General features: G+C 38.0%; 1 protein-coding gene across 1 annotated transcript; it reads left to right on the plus strand.

Annotated features, from left to right (window-relative positions):
- The first annotated feature begins 3463 nt into the window (after positions 1 to 3463).
- On the plus strand, positions 3464 to 8087 carry LOC140805211 (uncharacterized). The gene is made up of 8 exons (XM_073161440.1): positions 3464 to 3874; positions 4623 to 4762; positions 4965 to 5064; positions 5171 to 5269; positions 5497 to 5844; positions 6434 to 6526; positions 6606 to 6812; positions 7415 to 8087. The coding sequence occupies exons 1-8, from the start codon at positions 3545 to 3547 to the stop codon at positions 7676 to 7678; spliced, it is 1581 nt and encodes a 526-aa protein (XP_073017541.1). The 5' UTR covers positions 3464 to 3544; the 3' UTR covers positions 7679 to 8087.
- Positions 8088 to 21861: the final 13774 nt, after the last annotated feature.

The raw sequence follows: 21861 nt of genomic DNA on the forward strand, positions 1-21861 counted from the left end.
TCCCAAGTACAATTCCGTTCATTTGCATGCATCTCTTTGTCCATTTCTTGAATCCAATTTTCGGCACTTGACGATTCAACATAAGTTGTTGGATCGCAGTCTACAAAAAGGGCAAAGTTGATGATTTCGTCATCCGAGGCATCGTTTTCATTTGATATGATGCAATCTTATAGTCGAGCTGCTAAGATTGTTTCTCGTTGTGGGCGATCAGGTACTGTCAATGTGATAGGTTGTTCATTTGATTCATCCTTATGTGTGTAAGATGCAACATCACTATGGGAAGATTTATTGTCAACTAACACAAATTGAAAATTATTTTATTCTTCAATGCTCCATTGCCATTCATCATTTTCATCAAACGTGACATCTCGACTAACAATTATCTTTTGTGTAACGGGGTTATACAAGCGATAGCCTTTAGTCACATCACTGTAGCCGAGAAATATGCACTTCTCGCTTTTAGCATCAAATTTCTTTCTCAACTCTTTAGGCACATGTGCATATGCCACACATCCAAACACACGAAGTGTGCTACACTAGGAGTTCTTCCATTCCAAATCTCGTATTGAGTTTTCAATTGGAGGGTCTTAGTTGGACATCTATTCAAGATGTATATTGCACATGCAACTGCTTCTGCCCAAAATTGCTTTGGTTTATGTTTAGCTTGCAACATACAACGAACCATGTCCAAAATAGGGTGGTTTTTTCTTTCTGAAACTCCATTTTGTTGAGGTGTGTATCTAGTTGTCAGCTGATGCTTGATGCCAATTTGTCTCCAACCATATATTCAGAACCTTGATCTGTCAGCAGGGTTTTAATTTTTACTCCACTTTGTCTTTCTACATAAGACTTAAATTGCTTAAAAATATCAAAATCTCTGATTTATTTTTGAGATAATAGATCCAAGTATTTCTTCTGAAATCATCAATGAATGTGATAAGGTAACTATATCCTAGGTTTGAAGAAACCTCAAAATGACCACAAAGATCAGAGTGCACTAGCTCCAACGACTTTCTAGCTCTCCAAGAATGCCCTGAAGGAAATTCATTACGGCACTTCTTACCAACAAAACAGGTCTTACATATATTTTCCGGAGGTGTGATGTGAGGTAGTCCATACACCATTTTTTTACGACTGAGAATGTTCAAACTGACGAAGTTCACGTGCCCAAATATCCAGTGCCATAACCATGATAGATCTTGAACCGATGTGCTAAAACAGGAAATATCATATTTAAGTGTAACACCCCAGATTTGACGACTGTTCTCACTGTATCAAGACGAGTCTTTTCGGCGTGCTTATGTCCTCACTCACACGCACCCTAGGAAACTTCCTCAAGCACGCTTAACTTTAGAGTTCTTATGTGATGAGCTACCGAAAAGAAGATACACCTTTTTGATATGAGTAGTACCAATTAAATCTTTTAAGCCCTCTTCAACTGTACAGTTCATTACATTGAACAGTCTCGAAATCCCTCTCCTTCCGGTGTAAGAACGGTTCATTCATGTTCTCTCCATCTAGAAGCCTGTCAGGAGCCGCTCATTGTCCGTGCCACCTCATGGCACCGGCGATCACCCCCGCCCTCTTCGACCCCGGGCCTCACATTAAGAGTCAAAGGAAAAATTCGATTCAGAGTAATTTTTACCTTTGCTATGTCTCATATTCCCTACATTGATATTGATGGCATAGCCTTGTTCGGACAAATGTCCTATACTAAGAAGATTCTGATGAAGACCAGGAACATAATATACATCTGTGATTATTGTCTTGATCCATCTTTTGTAATTATGTTTATTTCTCATTTCCCTGAAACTGAAATCCTCGTGTTGTTCCCAAATTTTACTTCTGACTGAACCGTTTCAGCCAGTTTTGTGATTAGTTCTTGTCTCCCGCACAGATGATTGCTGCATCATGTGCTAAAAACCAAATATTCTTCTGATCTTCCACTACAATATCACATGTGCGTAGTATGGCTTTTCCTGATTCATCACAATAATCCACTTCTATTGTGGTATTGTCTCTCTGCACATGTTCATTAATTTTTTCTGTGCATTAAGATTTGTAGTGACCATATCTTTGACACTTGAAGCATTTAATATGAGATTTGTCCTTCTCTTTGCCATTGTTTCTCTCTGTTCCTTTGACAGATTTATTGTTGTTCCTTTTATTGACTTGTATATGGGAACTTGGTTGTACTTTGAGGTATTTTACTTTATCGATTGTCAACTGACTTTGTAAAGCTTCCTCAATTGTATTCTCAGATTTTTCTTTCAGACGTTGTTCATGTGCCAAAAGAGAACTCATCAACTCGTCAACTGACATAATTGATCAATCCTTGGATTTTTCTATGGCTTTTAAGGTGTACTCGAACTGTATGGTCAGAGAACGGAGGACTTTCTCAACTATTTTTGGACTAAACTTCTCGCATTGGCTTTCATCTGGTTGACTAACGCTAACATCCTTGTAAAGAAATCAGAGATCGTTGATATTTTCTCCATTGGAAGAAGTTCAAATTGTCTTCTTAAAGTTTGAAGGCGGAACTTTTGAACTTTCTCCACACCCTTATAGGATTTTAAAAGAGTGTCCCATGCATTTTTGCTGTCTTGGCTATCGCAATTTTTCCAAAATTATTTGAATCAATAGCTTGAAAGATGATCAATAAAGCTTTTTGATCTTTCTTCCAATTTTCTTGCAAGATGCTTTGGTCGTCCTTTGATAATGTTTCTACATTATCTGGTTCTGTGAATCCTTCTTTGATGATGTCCAAGATCTCTTGGTATCCAAATAGTATTTCTATCTGAATCTTCCAATGTTCAAATTTCTTTCCAAGAAGCTTTGGAATTTGGATTTGAAAGAAATTGTTGTTGGAAGCCATCAATTAAAGATAACTCTGTGAGAATATTTATTTATCACACCAGAAATATCTTCTCACGAATTTTGTGAAAACCTTTCTCAGATGCCAGATGTTGGAAACATAATCGATATAAGAGAATTTTGAGAGAAATAGACTTAAGAACTCTGAAACTATTTTATTTCTTCTTCTCTGCACAATTGTGTGACTTACCTAGCAATATATTTATATTAAATAATGTATAATCTTATAAACTAGAGTTTTCATATAATATTAAAAATACATCTTTAAAGCTTTAATGTCGATTTAATGGAAGAAATCAACAATCTATTAGATTAGTTGTCTTGGTTTTAGCTTATAAGCAATAATTAATATATAAAATTATTTGATACATATTGTCGTTGAGGTAATCCATCTAAAATCTTGTGTTGATAAAAAATAAATGAAAAGTTTGATTTGAATTCGACTCCAAAAGCTCAAAATTTTTTAAAATAAAGAAAACGAATTCTTATAAATATTGTAAAACATAAATTGTAAAAATACATGAAATGGGTAACTGTGCACCAATAAATATTATACTAGTGTAAATTAAATTTAAGCCTAACAAAGAGGCGTCCCTTTTCTCCTTGTTTGAGCCAATCGGGAAACCAATAAATAAAAGCAGAAGCAAGAAAACTAAACTATCCGTGTAAAATGCACACATCTCCGCCGCAGCCGCAGCCGCAGCCGCAGCCGCAGCCGCCAGACTCAGATTCAGCAAAGGACTCAGCGGAGCGGCGCCTTCGTGAGGCAGAGGATCGGCTCAAGGAAGCGATAAAGGAGCTGCAACGCCGGCAGATAGGAGCTCAGGGAGGACTCCACCCGCCGTGCGACCACGCTGATGAGTCTTGCGTCGCCAATGCCGTCGGAAACCTCTGCCAGAGTTTTCTGTTATCGTATGGTATTCGAGTGGGGATCGGGATTCTCCTTCGGGCGTTTAAACTGGTTCGCCTAAAGTCATATTCATCTCTCCTGGATCTCAAGGTTTAGCTATACGTTTCTTTGTTTTTTTTTATCGTTGTTTCCTTGATTCTGTAGAAAGATGATGACTTGATAGATATTTTCAGTGTGATCGCTCGATTTATTTTAATAAAGTTTGATCTTTGCCATTAATTACTGATATTTTTCAGGATTGACGTATTCTTTTTGACTAAATTAGTGTTGCAGTATATAATTTATTTTCAGCAACATATATGTATCTATCAGTGGATTGGGTTACCTACTTTGACTATAATGATGATAGTTTTGAAAAAACTGTGGGTAAAACGGGCAAGGCAGGGAATTGTGTGCAAGGTTAGATTAAGGGGTTTTAACGAGACCTGGGAAATTTGCAAATGTTTGGGGTTCTTCTAGCAGCTGGTAATGGTAGAATGAGTAGTGCGTCATGAACTTGTTAACCGGGTGGTGTTGAAATCGATGCAAAGAGGATGTTATAAGAAGCAGTCCAAAATCAAAGTTAGACAGAAAACAAACTCTGGATTCTGGAATCTACAATGGATATTGAGGAATTTTATAACGATAAGATTCAGAGTCGGAAGAAATCAAAAACTAATATGGATATTTCACTACTTTTTGGGTTTTGTTGGTTTGGAATCTTTATGTGCACGAGTGTGCTGTTCCATGATTTGATAGAGGATATATACTTGTTAAGCGTGATATATACATGGAAGAGTTCTGTCATTTACTGGTTGGGGTTATTTAATATTTTGGCGACCTATTTATTTGATTGCAGCAACTTGTATCTGAGAAAGACCTTATAGTAAGAGAGGAAGCGTGCCGAGTTGGTTTGCTTTTTGGAGGATTCACTGGTTCCTACCATGCTCTGAGGTGTTTGCTGAGAAAGCTTAGAAAGAAAGAGACACCAATGAATGCGTAAGTCAACAATTGCCGCTCATTTACTTGGTTTTTGACTGCACGTACTTGATGATGTTATGTCCTTGAAGATAATCTCAAAGTTCTTGATTTGGTATTCTCTTTGTTCGAGCCTTCATTTTTTTTATTTTGAAATAGATTTTCATTGTATGATTTATCCATTTCCGTGTGTATGACATTGTTAAAGGGGATGATGGGGCAGATTTTTAGCAGGTGCAGTCTCAGGATTATCTATCTTAGCATTAGATGATTCAAGCCGGAGGCGTACACTTGCCTTATATCTTTTGGCTAGGCTCGCTCAGGTATGAGTATATAATCTTTCATTTTCCTGGGTTTTTCCCAGTGTAAGAGGTACTATGACCACGTTTGCATATTTTTACTTTGTCAATTATATGATTTCTTATCCAGTGTGCATATAACTCTGCTAAATCCAAAAACAAGTTCCACCTTTGGGGAAGCCATTGGAGTCACGGGGACACACTGCTTTTTTCAATAGCCTGTGCACAGGTATTGACTTATCACTTACTGAAAGTTTCAATTTTAACTGTTGTTTCCTTTTTGTCGATATTCTATTTTAGGGTCAAAGATCTCTGGTATTGATAATGAGAGCTTAGAAGAACATATTATCGCACTAGAAATTATCTGTACTTGTTACAGATGATACTCAATTTTGATTCCCTTGTTCTAATGCATTCCTTTTGTTGTCGATTTTTCTAAGTATAAACACATTTCAGGTTATGTACGCTTTTGTTATGCGCCCTGAGAGCTTGCCAAAATCATATCAAGATTTCATTCAGAAAACAGGTCCAGTTGCTGCACCTGTGTACAAAGCTGTAAGGGATTGCTGTAGAGGTTCTCCAGTAGATATTGCCTCACTATCTACTTACTTGTCCAACAGAAGAGGATTTAGCACTGTGAAATTGGAGGAGTTTCCTGATATTGTTCCTTGCTCTGTTATCCATCCTGTTACTGAGTCATGCTTATTTCACAATGCAAATTCTGCAAGAGATACCTTCAGGAAAACTTTTCCTCTATATTTCTCTTTGACATTTGTGCCTTTTGTTGTTCTGCGGATGCAAAAGGTACATCCTCTCATTATTAATGGTAAAAGCCATGCCTTTATAGTTTTTGTTATACACTCATTTTTTATAACAAATGTTAACAGGGTTGACCAAGTAATTTGTGTTTATCGATTCATTCATTCTACAAAAAGTTAAGAGGGGGATCAAATAAACTATACCCATTTCAGTGTAATAATTCCAGACTACCTGACCTAGGCTTTTAATTAGAAGATGGTGGAGAGCTTATTATCTTTATTTCATTGATGATCATTGCATAGTTGTGTAAGAGTACTCCTTTATTATTCTTCCTTGTACATTTTGGTAGAAGATATTGATTATTTCTTTGTCCGAGCAAATATTCAAGTAGTGTCTCTATTATGCATTTATCGAATTAGCAAATGGAAGAATCTTTGTTATGCATCTTAACGAGTTTGGAAAATATTGGGATTGATCTCCTGTATAGCATACAGACTGCCAAGATGGGATTTACTAGATGGTTTTGCCTTCAGTGTTGTAAGTTATGTAGCTGTGTTCCTAGCTAAGTTCTAGTCAGTGCAAATGAGTTCTCATAATTGCTTAGTGGGTAACTATGTATTGTCTCTTTTCAAAGTTCATGGATGCTCCAGTTCGAACCTGTTGGCTTGCTGTTAAAGGTGCTGTGCGCTCTACAACATTCTTGTCTGCTTTTGTTGGCATCTTTCAGGTACTTTTTCCTGCTGCTGCATTTGTATACATATTCAGTCATCGTAACTGTACTGATTAACATATCCCGGTGACAAAAGGGGGTAATATGCATGCACAGAAAAGTGGCATTGAAGGACCACAAGCTCTTGTATTGGCTTGCAGGGGGGATATCTGCCCTGTCTGTACTGTTGGAGAAGAAAGCTAGACGTGGGGAGTTGGCCTTGTATGTTCTTCCTCGAGCTGGAGAATCTTTATGGTATATCTTAGTGAATCGCCATTTGCTTCCAGATATAAAAAATGCTGAGGTACAAAAGACTCTTTTTTTCTCGTCAACTTAATTGGGGAATTCTACCAATGCTTTACAGTATTTTTTATTGAAAAGCATTCAAGCATATTTAGGTCATAAAATGTCTGATTTTCTGAAAACATGCTTATTCCCTCTGCTTGATGAGCCCAATGTCCAGAATCAAGCATCTTTATTCCATTTTCTTGTCCTAGAAAACTTTCCTTTTTTTCCAAAATTCCCTCTTCTCAATCATACAAGAGAGAGCCCCTTAAATTCTAGTCCAATTTTACCGAAGTAGTTGGATCCCAGGCACAAGGAATAGTGTGAAGGGCTAATCAATAATAATATAAGCAATAGTGTGAAGGGCTAATTAATAATACTAGAAGCCCTTCTTTTACCAATTCTAGTCCAATTCTACCAATAGATGAATCCCCTTAAATTCCTTTTTTACCAAACTACTTTATGGTTTGGTAACCTCTTCTTTTTCACCACCAGGTTAATCAAGCAATAGTGTGAAGGGCTAATCAATAATAATATAAGCACACTTATGAATTGTTCAAGTCCAAATATAAAACTGCTATTATTCTATCCCTGAACTTATTTTTATTTTCAAATATCTAGGTCGCTTTGTTCTGTGCATGCATGGGTGGAATCATGTATTACTTAGAACACGAACCAGATACTATGGCTCCGTTTCTTAGAGGCCTGGTTCGCCGCTTCCTTGCAAGCAAAATCAGTAATCCAGGCCCTTCAGCAAGTCGAAACGCCTCTTACGCATATCTACATGCGTTGGACGCCATAAAAGAGCCACAGATGCAGGATGTCCGAGAGGATGAAAGTTCATCTTCTCATAAATACAATCTCGAATCTATTCCTGGACTCTGAGCATGTTTGTTTTCAATTGCTCAGCTGTGACAATTTGACTCCTGGCATTGATTCATAGACATTCATTCTTGGCAAGATTTCTTCTATCCAAGTTACTATGAACCTGGAGGAGGAGAGCGGTGGTAAATTTGTCGTCTCACCTTCGTAAAAATCTCATAATTCCCTTTTAGCCGTAGTGTAAAATTTTTGGGGCGAATTTTTTTCAATTGTTCTTCATAAAACGTGTTAGTTGAAGATTTGAGAGATTTTTTCATTTGTAAATATTGCCAACTCCATCTATATTATGATCGAACTCAACTTTAGTAGGATTAGAGGACTTCAATTGATGAGTCATTTGCGGTATTGTAATGCATTCGTATTCTGATGTGTTTGGCACAGTTGTGTTCATCGATCTTGCATGGTACAATTATGTCTTTGTTCCCGTTCGTCTTTTGTGATTATATATATATATATATATATATATATATATATATATATATATTTATATATATATATATTTATATATATATATACATGCGGCCGGCGAGGTGAGATCTCTTTATTGTATTATAATTTTTAGACAATTTATTTGAAAAAAATAATATTTATTATTGTTTTTTACTCTTCGAAAATTATGTCTGAAAGTTTGCACACATTTGAACCAAACATTGTGTCCTTTGACTTATCACACAAGGTTGCGTTCGATAAACGAAGGTTGTGTTCTTTTCCGCAACCGGTGAATACGCGACAAATGATCAATTTTTTTCCATTCATACATATATTTGAAAGCTTCTGTATATTACTGTTAACTGATATCAAGAGATTGTTGTGCTACACTCTCTCGATTCGTAGTTGTTGGATCTTATGTACGACTGTAATCACCTTAAAGCACTGTTACGGGCAATTTTGTCTTGCAGATAAATAATTCATCTTTGCCTAGAGTTTACAATATTGTGGGGACCCGGGCTCTAACTCAATTCTTTTGGGATTTATTGGATCTTTGCTCGAAAATGTGGGTCAAAATTTTGCTCTTGTGCGATATACTTCTGGAACTTGGAATAATACTCAAAAGAATTATTCTACAATAAAGAAAGAAATTCTTTCAATTGTTAAATGTATTACAAAATTTGAAAGTGATCTATTAAACAAGAAATTTTTATTAAGGGTTGATTGCAAATCTGCTAAAGATATTCTTTTAAAAGATGTTAAAGTAATAGCATCTAAACAAATATTTGCTAGATGACAAGCTATATTAGCATGTTTTGATTTTGATATTGAACATATCTCTGGAAAATCTAATTCTTTACCGGATTTTCTAACCAGAGAATTTTTGCAGAGATCAACCTTGGAAGACGGTTCTAAAGAGACCAGCAACCGGAAAAAAGCCGATGAACAAACCACCCTTTAAAAGAGGGGCTGCTGTTCCTCAGCCTAATATGGCTTCCACAGAAGAAGAAAAATTTGATCCAATTAAAGAATTTGCAGATGATGATACTGCTTATGAAATTCATTACTATCATAATGCAATATTTGCATTAAAGGGTTCAAAAGAGGATTTAAAATATCCCTATTTAATATCAGGATATCTTCATTGTTGTCCTGTTGATAAAGACCTTAAAGGTCTATCTCCTATTCATATAGCTCAAAGCTATTTGATTAAAGATTTACAACCCATATTGGGTAGAAAAACCAGAGACTATTTTGAAACAATTTTAGTCGAAACTGGATCAGTTGAAATTCAACATATGGATCGCAATCGCGATTATGCATTTTCTAAAATGATAATAAAAAAGATTATCCCAGCTGCTAATTGGGGTTTACCTCTTAGCCAAGCTAGACAATTAAATACTTTTCAGGCAAAGCCTAATATGTTTAATTATCATGATTATATCATGGCTTGGGATACCATTGTACTATATGAGAATTCTCAAAGAAAACACTCGTGGTGGATAAAATTCCAATTAAATGATATTCATCAATTTATACCTACTTGGTTCAAAACTTTTTTTTTTCATGGGGGGTAATGTCCTCAATCCTTCCCAGAAATGTTAAGAACATATTGGTCAAATTCCAAAATGCCAATACCCAGTTTGATGGTTTAACAGCCATGATTCAATTTGCCATTAATTATAATGTTCCCTGGATTATTCGATGGGAATATGGACTACAAGACCTGGCCAAAGAAAAGTTTGAAATTAACTTTGCCCCTACTATATTAATTAGGAAAATTCTTATAAAATAGTGGGAAAAAGAAGACTTCTTTGCAGAAGACAAAGTTTATGATCGACAGGGAGTAATAGCTCTGGGAGTTGCCAGAGAAACTATTAGGAATTTGAGCCATGACACCCCAACACAAACCACATTGTTAAAAGAACTTTTTCAACATTTGGACAAGGATACCATTACTTCAATGTTTACGGAAGTTTTTGGTGAAAAATCAAATTTATCCACTCAAGAATCAACCTCCTCAAAAGGAAAAGAAAAAATGGAGGACGATACACAGATGGCAGATCAAGATGATCTACAAGATGCTCAGGACCCATATGAGGGAGACGACATATTCGCATTATTGAATGCATGAGACAATGGAAAAATGAGCTGGAAGTCACAAGCTTTGTGATTTATGTCTCGACTAAAAGTCATACATTATTGTTGTAAATTATTAAAGTTTGTATTCTTATCTTGTGTACGTGTCTAGGTGTACGTGTTTTTATTCTATTGGGTTATGTAAGATAATGAGTGGAAGTACTGTTTTATTTTTGTATTTATAAAAGGAGTGGTTACCCTTTGTGAACCACACACCAAAATTCTCTACTACCTTTTCTGAATAATAGTTTCGAAGTTTTCTCCAGTTCTTGAGTTTTCAGTTTCAAGTTTCATCATTTCATCAATGTAAGTTTATGTCATACAATTATATTTATGATCCTCCATTTGATTATATTATGCCGTCTGCAAATTATTTAAAAATCTTAAAAAAGAAAATTAAATTAATCAATAATCAAATTAAAGATCTTGAAAATCGTTTAAAAGATCCAGAGATAAATCCTGTTTATATACAGTGGTTTGTTTATCCACATTTGAAAAGATCCAAGATTACCTTAACGGCATTTGAAAAGCAGAGCTCACAGCTTGCTGCTTAAAGCTGAAGATTTGAAGAATAAAGATTAAATCTTTATTTGTGGTTTAGTTGAGATTAAATCTCGTGTGATTGCTTCTTTTAATTAGTTGAGATTAAATCTCGTGTAATTGCTTCTTTTAATTGGTATCAGAGCCAGCGTTCTTGAAGAAATCTTCAATAAAGTTTTATTCTTGTAATATATCATATTCTTTTATCTTATTAAAGAAGATAGTAGTTCTACAAGTCGGGTACCATAAATCCTGTAAAGCCGAAGGGTAAGGTAGGGATAAATCCTTGACCGTATCTACTAAATTCTCGAATGGATAAAATAATACGATCCTTTAACAAGAATAAATCTTCAAGTAGTAATACTAAAAATAAAGAATTAATTATTTCTGAAAATTTCGAGAAAAATATTCAGGAAATTACCAGTATCTTCTAATACGAAGATATATAGATCTAAAGGATTTAATTTTAAATCTGATTACATTATAAAAACTATAGAAGAATCTATTCCCCTAAAAGGAGGTTACGACTCTTTCAGTTTATTATCTCAAAATCTTATAAATATTCATATGAAATCTTATAGATTTATGCATCTGGGTATGATTCAAGTAGGTTTAAAACCACTTACCAGATTAGGATTAAATACTTCTGCCTTAATTTTAGTAAGAGATCAAAGGCACAACAAATTCGAAGATTCCTTATTAGGAATAATAGAATCCTCATTATGTGAAGGACCAATACACTTTAGCTGTTTTCCTAATTTTCCAATTTCTCTTTCTGATCCAAATATCATGAAAGCCCTCACATTAAATATAAAAACTGAAGGCTTTGATATGATAGATGGTACAAAAAATGTTGTTCTATTATATAGAATCTGTTATAAAGTTATGAATTCTACAATTTCTAATTTCAGAATTAATACTAATCAAATTAGTTCAAAAAGAGGTGAAACTACACTCTTTATAACTGATATTAATAAAAGTAATGTTATGATTCCTAAAACAATAAATTGGAATCAAGTTACTTTACCAGAAATCTGGAAAATGGAGAATATTGCTCCTACTATCAAAGAAGAATCTAGAAAACTAGAAAGCATAGTTCAATATGTAGATGGTGATGTTGAAATAAAATTCTCATCCCAAAGACATTTACGAATTAAACTCCCAGAAGAAAGTAGAAATTCTACTTCTTCTATATCTGATTTTGAAAAAATCAGTATATCGGGTTTTCAAAAGACTAAGGATAATATATCACAACCAGAATATAAGGTTGATCTTCCTGAATCTAGTACTTCTCGTTTTCAAAGAAGTTATTCTGTTAATAATAGAAAATCAGATTCTCCTACTTTTTCTGATATGTGTTATAATGTTATGGTTATTAATCATAATAATCCTATTCAAATAAGTTTAGAAAAGATTAAAAATCTAAATAAGAAAAAATGGTTTTTAAGTTGTTTAAAGTCAAAACAACAAGATTTATATTCTTTAAGATATAAAGAATGGGTTGAAGAAACGAAATCAAATTTAGATTTTTTCAAATGGATGGAAAATTTATATTTTCCAGCAAGAAATAAAATATTTCCAAATTTTAAAGATGAGTCTTTTATAAATACTCTTGAATCAACATATAAATTATATGTTCATGAAACTGGTGTTCAAATCCCGACTACAAATATAAGTAGTACAAGTCTAATAGGAAAACACTAGAAATCTTCAACGCCCGAGATCTCCACGCTATCGTCAATCTCTCATCTAGCTCGAGACCCAGATCATGCCCCACCTGTTGCCATGCACACATACAGACACGACAACAGCCGGATAACTCCGGTGAGAACAAATCCCAATATAAAACATGTATGCATGCAATGTAATAATTCATACACCAATGCATAGCATATATCAATGCACATGAATATAAAATCTACAACATGTAAAGGAATACAAGTCTGTATTCAACCTCTAATTCTTGACTCGATTCATTTCTACTCTAGGGATCCCGGTGTGAATAAGACGGTCTGTCACCTACCCAACCACTCGAGGTGACGGTACGTCTTATTCCTAGACTCCGGTCAACTCTGTATCGAGGGTCTACATATAGAGAAAATCTGCTACTATGCGTCGATACACCGAAACGTCTAGTTTTGGCCGATCTGCCAATATCTCCTACTCAGGACTCGAATATAAATCAATAAACAAGACATTACATAATCAAGTGTAATAACAATCTAGTATGTGATTTAGGGAAACTCGTATCAAATCTGAATCGAGTTGTGCAATCTCGTGACCACATGAATTATACCTTTCCTGTCGAATAATCGGTCGTAGACGAATTCTCGAATTCAATGTAGCCAATACCAATCTGAAATGGCAATGTGTAGACACATTCTATCAATATACATCTCAATCAACTCAATGTACGAATCTGTAATTGATTTCAATACAATTCAACGACGTAACGGCGTGATTTCTCAATACCGATAACTCAATAACATCACAATCAATGTTCACAGCTCATAATCTCTTCACAATACACTATCACACTGAAAATATCCCATCTCAACTTAATAACATGCTGGAAAATCGCAACAACAGCATACGGTGTCTAAAAATCAATCCGTTTACGTTTCTACGATGCTCGACATATCAAGAACACAATATCTTCAACAACATCACACTTCTCCACCACATATATTTCAAATCATGCTAAAAGTGAACAATACTTACATCCTTGAGTAGCAAATGATGAGAGGAGTTCGAAACCGAAGTCGGATCTAAAAATGGATGGCTAAATCTTGAAAAAGCATAACTTGAAGCTATGACAAACTTGGAGAATTTGGAGTGATGCTCTCGGTTCTCCCTTGCTGATCAGATGAAGACAATGACGTGTCATTTCAAAGTATATATATACCATGCCAAGTGTCAAGACAAGAAACAAAGGTGGCATTCTCGCATGCAGCACCGCGGGTGCGGTCTTCTTGTACCGCGGGTGCGCTCATGCTTCGGCAGCCCTTTCATTTTCTGAAATTCATCGACCGCGGGTGCAGTCTCTGCAAGACCGCGGGTGCGGTGATGCTACGACCAAACTTCATAATTCTGAATAATACACCGCGGGTGCGGTCTTGTCCGAGGCGCAGGTGCGGTATAGCTTCGGCCATTCTTTCAAAAATTCTCATTTTTATGTCATGCATTCTCACCTCTTCAAATCTAACATCAATGACAACTGATAATTCTCGAGCCTTACATTTCTCCCCCTCTTAGACAGGAGTTCGTCCTCGAACTCGTAAGCAAACAATCATGCAAGTATATACATAACAGTATAATCAAAACTAAAAGAAGACTAACATCATATGAATAGCTCGGGATGTTTCTGTCTCATATCAGACTCTGTCTCCCAAGTTGCCTCCTCAATGCCATGACGACTCCACTGAACATTCACAAGCGGAATGGTCTTGGTTCTAAGCTGTTTCTCCTTCCGATCAAGAATTATTATCGGTCTTTCCACATAGCTCAGAGTCTGATCTAATTCGGCTTCGTCAGGCTGAATGACATGAGAATTATCTGGCATATATCTACGCAACATTGATACATGAAATACATCATGTATCCCCGATAAAGAAGGAGGAAGAGCAAGTCTGTAAGCTCGATCGCCAATCTTCTCAAGGATCTCATACGGACCGACGAATCTAGGAGACAACTTCCCACGCTTGCCAAATCTGACAACGCCTCTGAAAGGTAAAATTTTCAAAAATACTCTGTCTCCCTGTTCAAATATCAACGGTCTACGTCTAATATTGGCGTATTTCGCTTGCTTATCCTGGGCCGTCTTCATTCGCTTCTGAATGATCTTCACTTTCTCGATCATCTCATGAATCATATCAGGCCCCAACTCTGGTACCTCAGAGATATCATCCCAGTACAACGGAGATCTGCACTTCTTTCCGTATAAAGCTTCGAACGGTGCCATCTCAATGCTAGTCTGATAGCTGTTGTTGTATGAAAATTCACACAACGGTAATGAATCTTGCCAACTAGTACCAAAGTCTAGTACTACAGCTCTTAGCATGTCCTCTAAAGTCTGGATAGTCCGCTCTGATTGTTCGTCCGTCTGAGGATGATAAGCAGTGCTCAAGTGTAAAGTCGTACCTAGAGCCTACTGCAGGCTGTGCCAAAAGTGAGAAGTAAATCGTGGATCACGATCTGATACGATCGACTTCGGCACACCGTGCAATCTGACGACCTCTCTGACATACAACTCTTCCATCTGATCGTGTCGATAGGTCATTCTGTATGGAATAAAGCACGCTGATTTGGTCAGTCTGTCTATCACAACCCAAATCGCGTCACAGCCCCGCGAAGATCGAGGTAACTTCGTCACGAAATCCATGGAAATGTGATCCCATTTCCATTCAGGAATAGACAAACTCTGAAGTAAACCTCCGGGCTTCTTTCTTTCTGCCTTCACCTGCTGGCAATTCAAGCATTTAGACACAAATTCTGCAATATCTGTCTTCATCTGCCTCCACCAGAATTGCGTCTTCAAATCATTGTACATCTTCCTGCCACCAGGATGAATGCTGAACCGACTACAGTGTGCCTCTGCCATGATCTGTCGTCTCAAATCGGGAACATCTGGCACTACTAGGCGGTTATTCACATACAGAACAGAATCTCTAACCTGATACTCTGATATATGACCAGCTCTGACCATATCAATCGATCTCTGAACTTTCGGATCAGTTCTCTGCGCTTCTTTGACCTTCAAAATCAAATCTGGCTCAATCTGAATCGCATCAAGTCGCAACGGTCTACTCTCTGTGTTAAATGTCAACCCAGACAAGCAACAATCCTCTACTAAATTCGATACACCTACTGTCGACAAGGAAAGAGCACATACCTTTCGACTCAAGGCGTCTGCCGCTGCATTCGACTTTCCTGGATAGTACTTGATCTCGCAATCAAAATCTTTCAGCAGATCAAGCCATCGTCGCTGCCTCATGTTCAACTCTGACTAAGAAAAGAGGTACTTCAGGCTCTTATGATCGGAATAGATCTCAAATTTCTCGCCATACAGATAATGGCGCCAGATCTTGAGTGCAAAGACAATCGCCGCCAATTCAAGATCATGAATTGGATAACGAGTTTCGTGCGGCTTCAGCTGTCTAGAGGCGTACGCTATCACGTGCCCTCGCTGCATAAGAACACATCCTAGCCCTCTGTGAGATGCGTCACAATATACAACAAACTCACCTGTACCTGAAGGAATCGTCAAGACAGGCGCACTAGTCAGCCTCTTCTTCAACTCTACAAAACTGGCTTCACAATCTTCGGACCATACAAATGGCATATTCTTCTGTGTCAACTGGGTGATAGGCTTCGCTATACTGGAGAAATCTCGGATAAAACGACGATAATACCCGGCTAGACCCATGAAACTGCGTATCTCCGGCACAGAAGTCGGTCTCGGCCAACTGATCACAGCCTCAACTTTACTCGGATCTACCGCAATACCATCTCCAGATATAATGTGACCCAAGAAGACAACCTGTTTCAGCCAGAATTCGCACTTGGATAATTTGGCGTACAACTGCTCATTTCTTAAAGTCTTCAATACAATTCTCAGATGATCTGCATGCTCAATCGGACTCTTCGAATATACCAAAATATCATCAATGAACACAATCACAAAATCATCTAAATATCTCTGAAAGATGCGGTTCATCAAACTCATAAATACCGCTGGTGCATTCGTCAAACCGGAAGGCATAACAACAAACTCATAATGTCCGTACCTGGTTCGGAATGCAGTCTTCGGTATATCAACGTCTCTAACTCTGAGCTGATGATACCCTGATCTCAAATCAATCTTCGAGTATACAGAAGATCCCTGTAACTGATCAAATAAATCATCGATGCGCGGCAAAGGATACTTGTTCTTCACTGTTGCCTTGTTCAACTGTCGATAATCAATACACAGTCGCATCGAACCATCTTTCTTTCTAACGAAAAGCACCGGAGCACCCCAAGGAGACACACTGGGTCTGATATATCCCTTGGACAGAAGATCTTCCAACTGTGCTTTCAACTCTTTCAGTTCGATAGGCGCAATCCTATACGGAGCTCTTGAAATAGGAACACTGCCTGGCACAAGATCTATGCTAAAATCTACCTCTCGAACTGGAGGCAACCCCGGAATCTCGTCAGGAAAAACATCTGCAAACTCGCAAACCACTGGCAGATCTGCCAATGCTGGGCTTGACTTCAGTAAATCTACTGAATATACGAGAAAGCCCTCTGCTCCTCTCTGAAGCAATCTACTCATGGTCAGAGCAGATACTAAGGGAATCCGAGATCTGGAACCCTTTCCGTAGAATTTCCACTCATCTGTCATCTCGGGTCTAAATCTGACAATCTTGTGGAAACAATCTACAGTGGCCCTGTACTTGGTTAACATATCTATGCCAACTATACAATCAAAATCAGCTAAACCAAGTACTACACAATCTAGATCAATCTCGTGCCCCTCAAACTGAAGCATACAGTGTTTAACAGTAGTCACAGATATCAAACCACTTCCCAACGGAGATGTAATAGACACTACAGTAGACATCGACTCGACAGGCAATGAATGTCTCAATGCAAAATGCTCAGATATGAATGTATGGGATGCACCTGTGTCTATCAACACATATGCAGGATAACCGTAAAGGAAACAGTTACCTGCAATGACATCGTCTGGTGCCTCCTGCGCCTGCTCCTCTGTCAGCGCAAACACTCTAGCCTGCTGTCTGGGAGGTTGACTCACTGTCTGACTACCTCCTGGTCTCTGCTGGGTCTGTGTAGATGGTGGCTGGAAGGAGTGTACAGAGGATGCCTGTCTCTTCATCTGTGGCACTGGTGCTGATGACCCTGTACTCTGTAATCGTTGTGCACCTCTCTGGGGACAAACTCTGGCAAAGTGTCCCGGTTGCCTACAGACGTTGCAGCGTCCCATAACTCCTTGACACTGCTCCGTGGCATGTCGCCCTCCGCACGAACTACAATACACGCCACTATAATCTGAACCCTGACCTCTCTGTCGAGATCCACTTGAGCTCGATGAACTACTCCCGGATTTCTTAAACTGCTTGCCCTTAGCCTTCAGAAATTCCTTCTTGCCACTACTACTCGATCCACTATCAAATCGAGGAGGAGGTGGTGGAAACTGTACGGCGGTAGGCTGTGGCGGTCTCTGCCCCTGAACACCATAGGAAGCCCCTCGCTGCCTGATCAAGCCAGCCTCTGCTCCCTTCGCTCGGTTCAGTGCCTCTGAAAAAGTATTAGGTCGGCACGTGTTCACCAAAGTAAAGACATCTGGATTCAACCCGTTGATGAACTGATCGGCCACTGCCTCGTCGTTCCCAGCCACATGCGGTGCAAATCGAAGCAACGCAGAAAATTTAGCAACATACTCCTCGATGTTCCACTGTCCCTGTCTCAGATTCGCAAATTCAGCTCCTTTATCTTTTCGGTAGGAGACGGGGAAGAAGCGCTGATAGAACTCATCCTTGAAGACTTTCCAAGTAATGTCAATGCCTCGGTGCTCCAAGGCTCTCTTCGCAGTCAACCACCAGCTCTTTGCAACCTCTTGCAGCTGATGCCCTATCAATTTCACACGTCGCTCATCAGTATATGCCAAAGACTCAAACAACATCTCGATATCATCAAGCCAGCTCTCGCACTCTACTGCACTCTCTGTGCCCTTCAGCGTAGGAGGATGGAAAGACTGAAACCTCTTCAGTAAGGTCTGCATTGGCGTAGCGGTGACATCCATCTGTGCACCTGATGTGCTACCCTGCTCTGGCTGTGGTATACGTCTAGGCGGCATAAATCTGATTATCAAACTGATTAGTACACAATCAATATCATATGTCTCAGCCCTCCTCTGATCATAACCTCTGATCGAGAATCGGTTCTGATTCAGGCTTGAAATGCTGTAAATCAATTCAGATACTACAACAACATATAATAGGGAAATCAATAAATCATGCTAGCACATCAAAACAAGGAAGATGACTCGATCTATCCCGCTCATTCTAGTCTATTTCAATCTACAGAACCTACAGCTCTGATACCACCTGTTGTGGGGACCCGGGCTCTAACTCAATTCTTTTGGGATTTATTGGATCTTTGCTCGAAAATGTGGGTCAAAATTTTGCTTTTAACATTAATTCAAATGTATAATTAAAGCATAACATGTCTTTATAATAATTTAACAACATCAGATACATACAAGTCTGTTTAGTACAATCATACACTAGTGTTCAAATCCCGACTACAAATATAAGTAGTACAAGTCTAATAGGAAAACACTAGAAATCTTCAACGCCCGAGATCTCCACGCTATCGTCAATCTCTCATCTAGCTCGAGACCCAGATCCTGCCCCACCTGTTGCCATGCACACATACAAACACGACAACAGCCGGATAACTCCGGTAAGAACAAATCCCAATATAAAACATGTCTGCATGCAATGTAATAATTCATACACCAATGCATAGCATATATCAATGCACATGAATATAAAATCTACAACATGTAAAGGAATACAAGTCTGTATTCAACCTCTAATTTTTGACTCGATTCATTTCTACTCTAGGGATCCCGGTGTGAATAAGACGGTCTGTCACCTACCCAACCACTCGGGGTGACGGTACGTCTTATTCCTAGACTCCGGTCAACTCTGTATCGAGGGTCTACACATAGAGAAAATCTGCTACTATGCGTCGATACACCGAAACGTCTAGTTTTGGCCGATCTGCCAATATCTCCTATCTCAGGACTCGAATATAAATCAATAAACAAGACATTACATAATCAAGTGTAATAACAATCTAGTATGTGATTTAGGGAAACTCGTATCAAATCTGAATCGAGTTGTGCAATCCCGTGACCACATGAATTATACCTTTCCTGTCGAATAATCGGTCGTAGACGAATTCTCGAATTCAATGTAGCCAATACCAATCTGAAATGGCAATGTGTAGACACATTCTATCAATATACATCTCAATCAACTCAATGTACGAATCTGTAATTGATTTCAATACAATTCAACGACGTAACGGCGTGATTTCTCAATACCGATAACTCAATAACATCACAATCAATGTTCACAGCTCATAATCTCTTCACAATACACTATCACACTGAAAATATCCCATCTCAACTTAATAACATGCTGGAAAATCGCAACAACAGCATACGGTGTCTAAAAATCAATCCGTTTACGTTTCTACGATGCTCGACATATCAAGAACACAATATCTTCAACAACATCACACTTCTCCACCACATATATTTCAAATCATGCTAAAAGTGAACAATACTTACATCCTTGAGTAGCAAATGATGAGAGGAGTTCGAAACCGAAGTCGGATCTAAAAATGGATGGCTAAATCTTGAAAAAGCATAACTTGAAGCTATGACAAACTTGGAGAATTTGGAGTGATGCTCTCGGTTCTCCCTTGCTGATCAGATGAAGACAATGAGGTGTCATTTCAAAGTATATATATACCATGCCAAGTGTCAAGACAAGAAACAAAGGTGGCATTCTCGCATGCAGCACCGCGGGTGCGGTCTTCTTGTACCGCGGGTGCGCTCATGCTTCGGCAGCCCTTTCATTTTCTGAAATTCATCGACCGCGGGTGCGGTCTCTGCAAGACCGCGGGTGCGGTGATGCTACGGCCAAACTTCATAATTCTGAATAATACACCGCGGGTGCGGTCTTGTCCGAGGCGCAGGTGCGGTATAGCTTCGACCATTCTTTAAAAAATTCTCATTTTTATGTCATGCATTCTCACCTCTTCAAATCTAACATCAATGACAACTGATAATTCTCGAGCCTTACAAATATTGTGTTGCTACTTTGTTCCAAAATAAGAAATCAGTACGAATAACAATCGCAAGACAAAATTTGTGTACATTCTGGACATGTCGACCTTGTGCCATTCGCTCCATTGGCTACTCCTCCCGCTCACGGTGAAAAGCTATCCAAATTTTCTGGTGCTGATTTCAAACGTGGGCAGCAGAAAATGATCTTCTATCTCACTACACTAAGTCTGTCTCGATTCTTGAAGGAACCCCTTGTTGTCACAGAAAGCGATACTGACATCCAACGGAGAACTGCTATTGATGCTTGGAATCACAATGATTTCCTCTGCAGGAATTACATACTAAAGGGCCCGATATCACATTGTAAAATGTTTATTATTCTATCAAGACTGCCAAAAATTGTGGGACTCTTTGAGAAAAAAATATAAGACATTGGACACATGCATTAAAAAGTTCGTTGTTGGAAAGTTTCTGGACTTAAAGATGATTGACAACAAAACAATAATGAGTCAGATGCAAGAAATTCAGATTATTCTTCATGACTTACCGAATGATGGAATTGCATAAATCATTGAAAAATTGTCACATCTGTGAAAAGACTTCAAGAAATATCTGAAACACAAGCGCAACGTATCAAAACTCGAGGACCTGATCATGAAACTTCAAATTGAGGAAGACAACTGAAACACTGAAACCAAGACATACAAAAAAGTAATGGGGCCCAAATCAATGCCAATCTAGCAGAATCAAGCACTAGTCACAAGAGAAATGACCCCTACAATGACAAGAAACAAGAGAAGACTAATAAATTCAAAAGAGATTGCTACAACTGTGGCAAACCGAACCATATTGTCAATTATTGTCGTCTTCCAAAGAGAAATAAAAAACAAAACAAAACAAAAACAAAGATAAGCCAACGTCGAAGAAAAGTATGTACCAAATCTGTTGTGTTTAAAACAAACTTGGTAGACAATCCAAGATCACAGTGGAAAGATACCGGCTCCACTAGCCATTTCTGTGCCGAAAAGAAGATGTTTTCATCATACACTCACATCAGTGAAAGTATACTATTTATGAGAAACTCTACAACTTCCGATGTCATAGGACTTGGAAAAGTGGTACTTAAGATGACTTCTGACAAAGAAATAATACTCAAGAATGTAATGCGAGTGCTGGACATCCGTAAGAATTTAGTATCTGGATCTCTATT

Source organism: Primulina eburnea, chromosome 11 (assembly GCF_022965805.1).
Source record: "Primulina eburnea isolate SZY01 chromosome 11, ASM2296580v1, whole genome shotgun sequence".
Taxonomy (NCBI): Eukaryota; Viridiplantae; Streptophyta; class Magnoliopsida; order Lamiales; family Gesneriaceae; genus Primulina; species Primulina eburnea.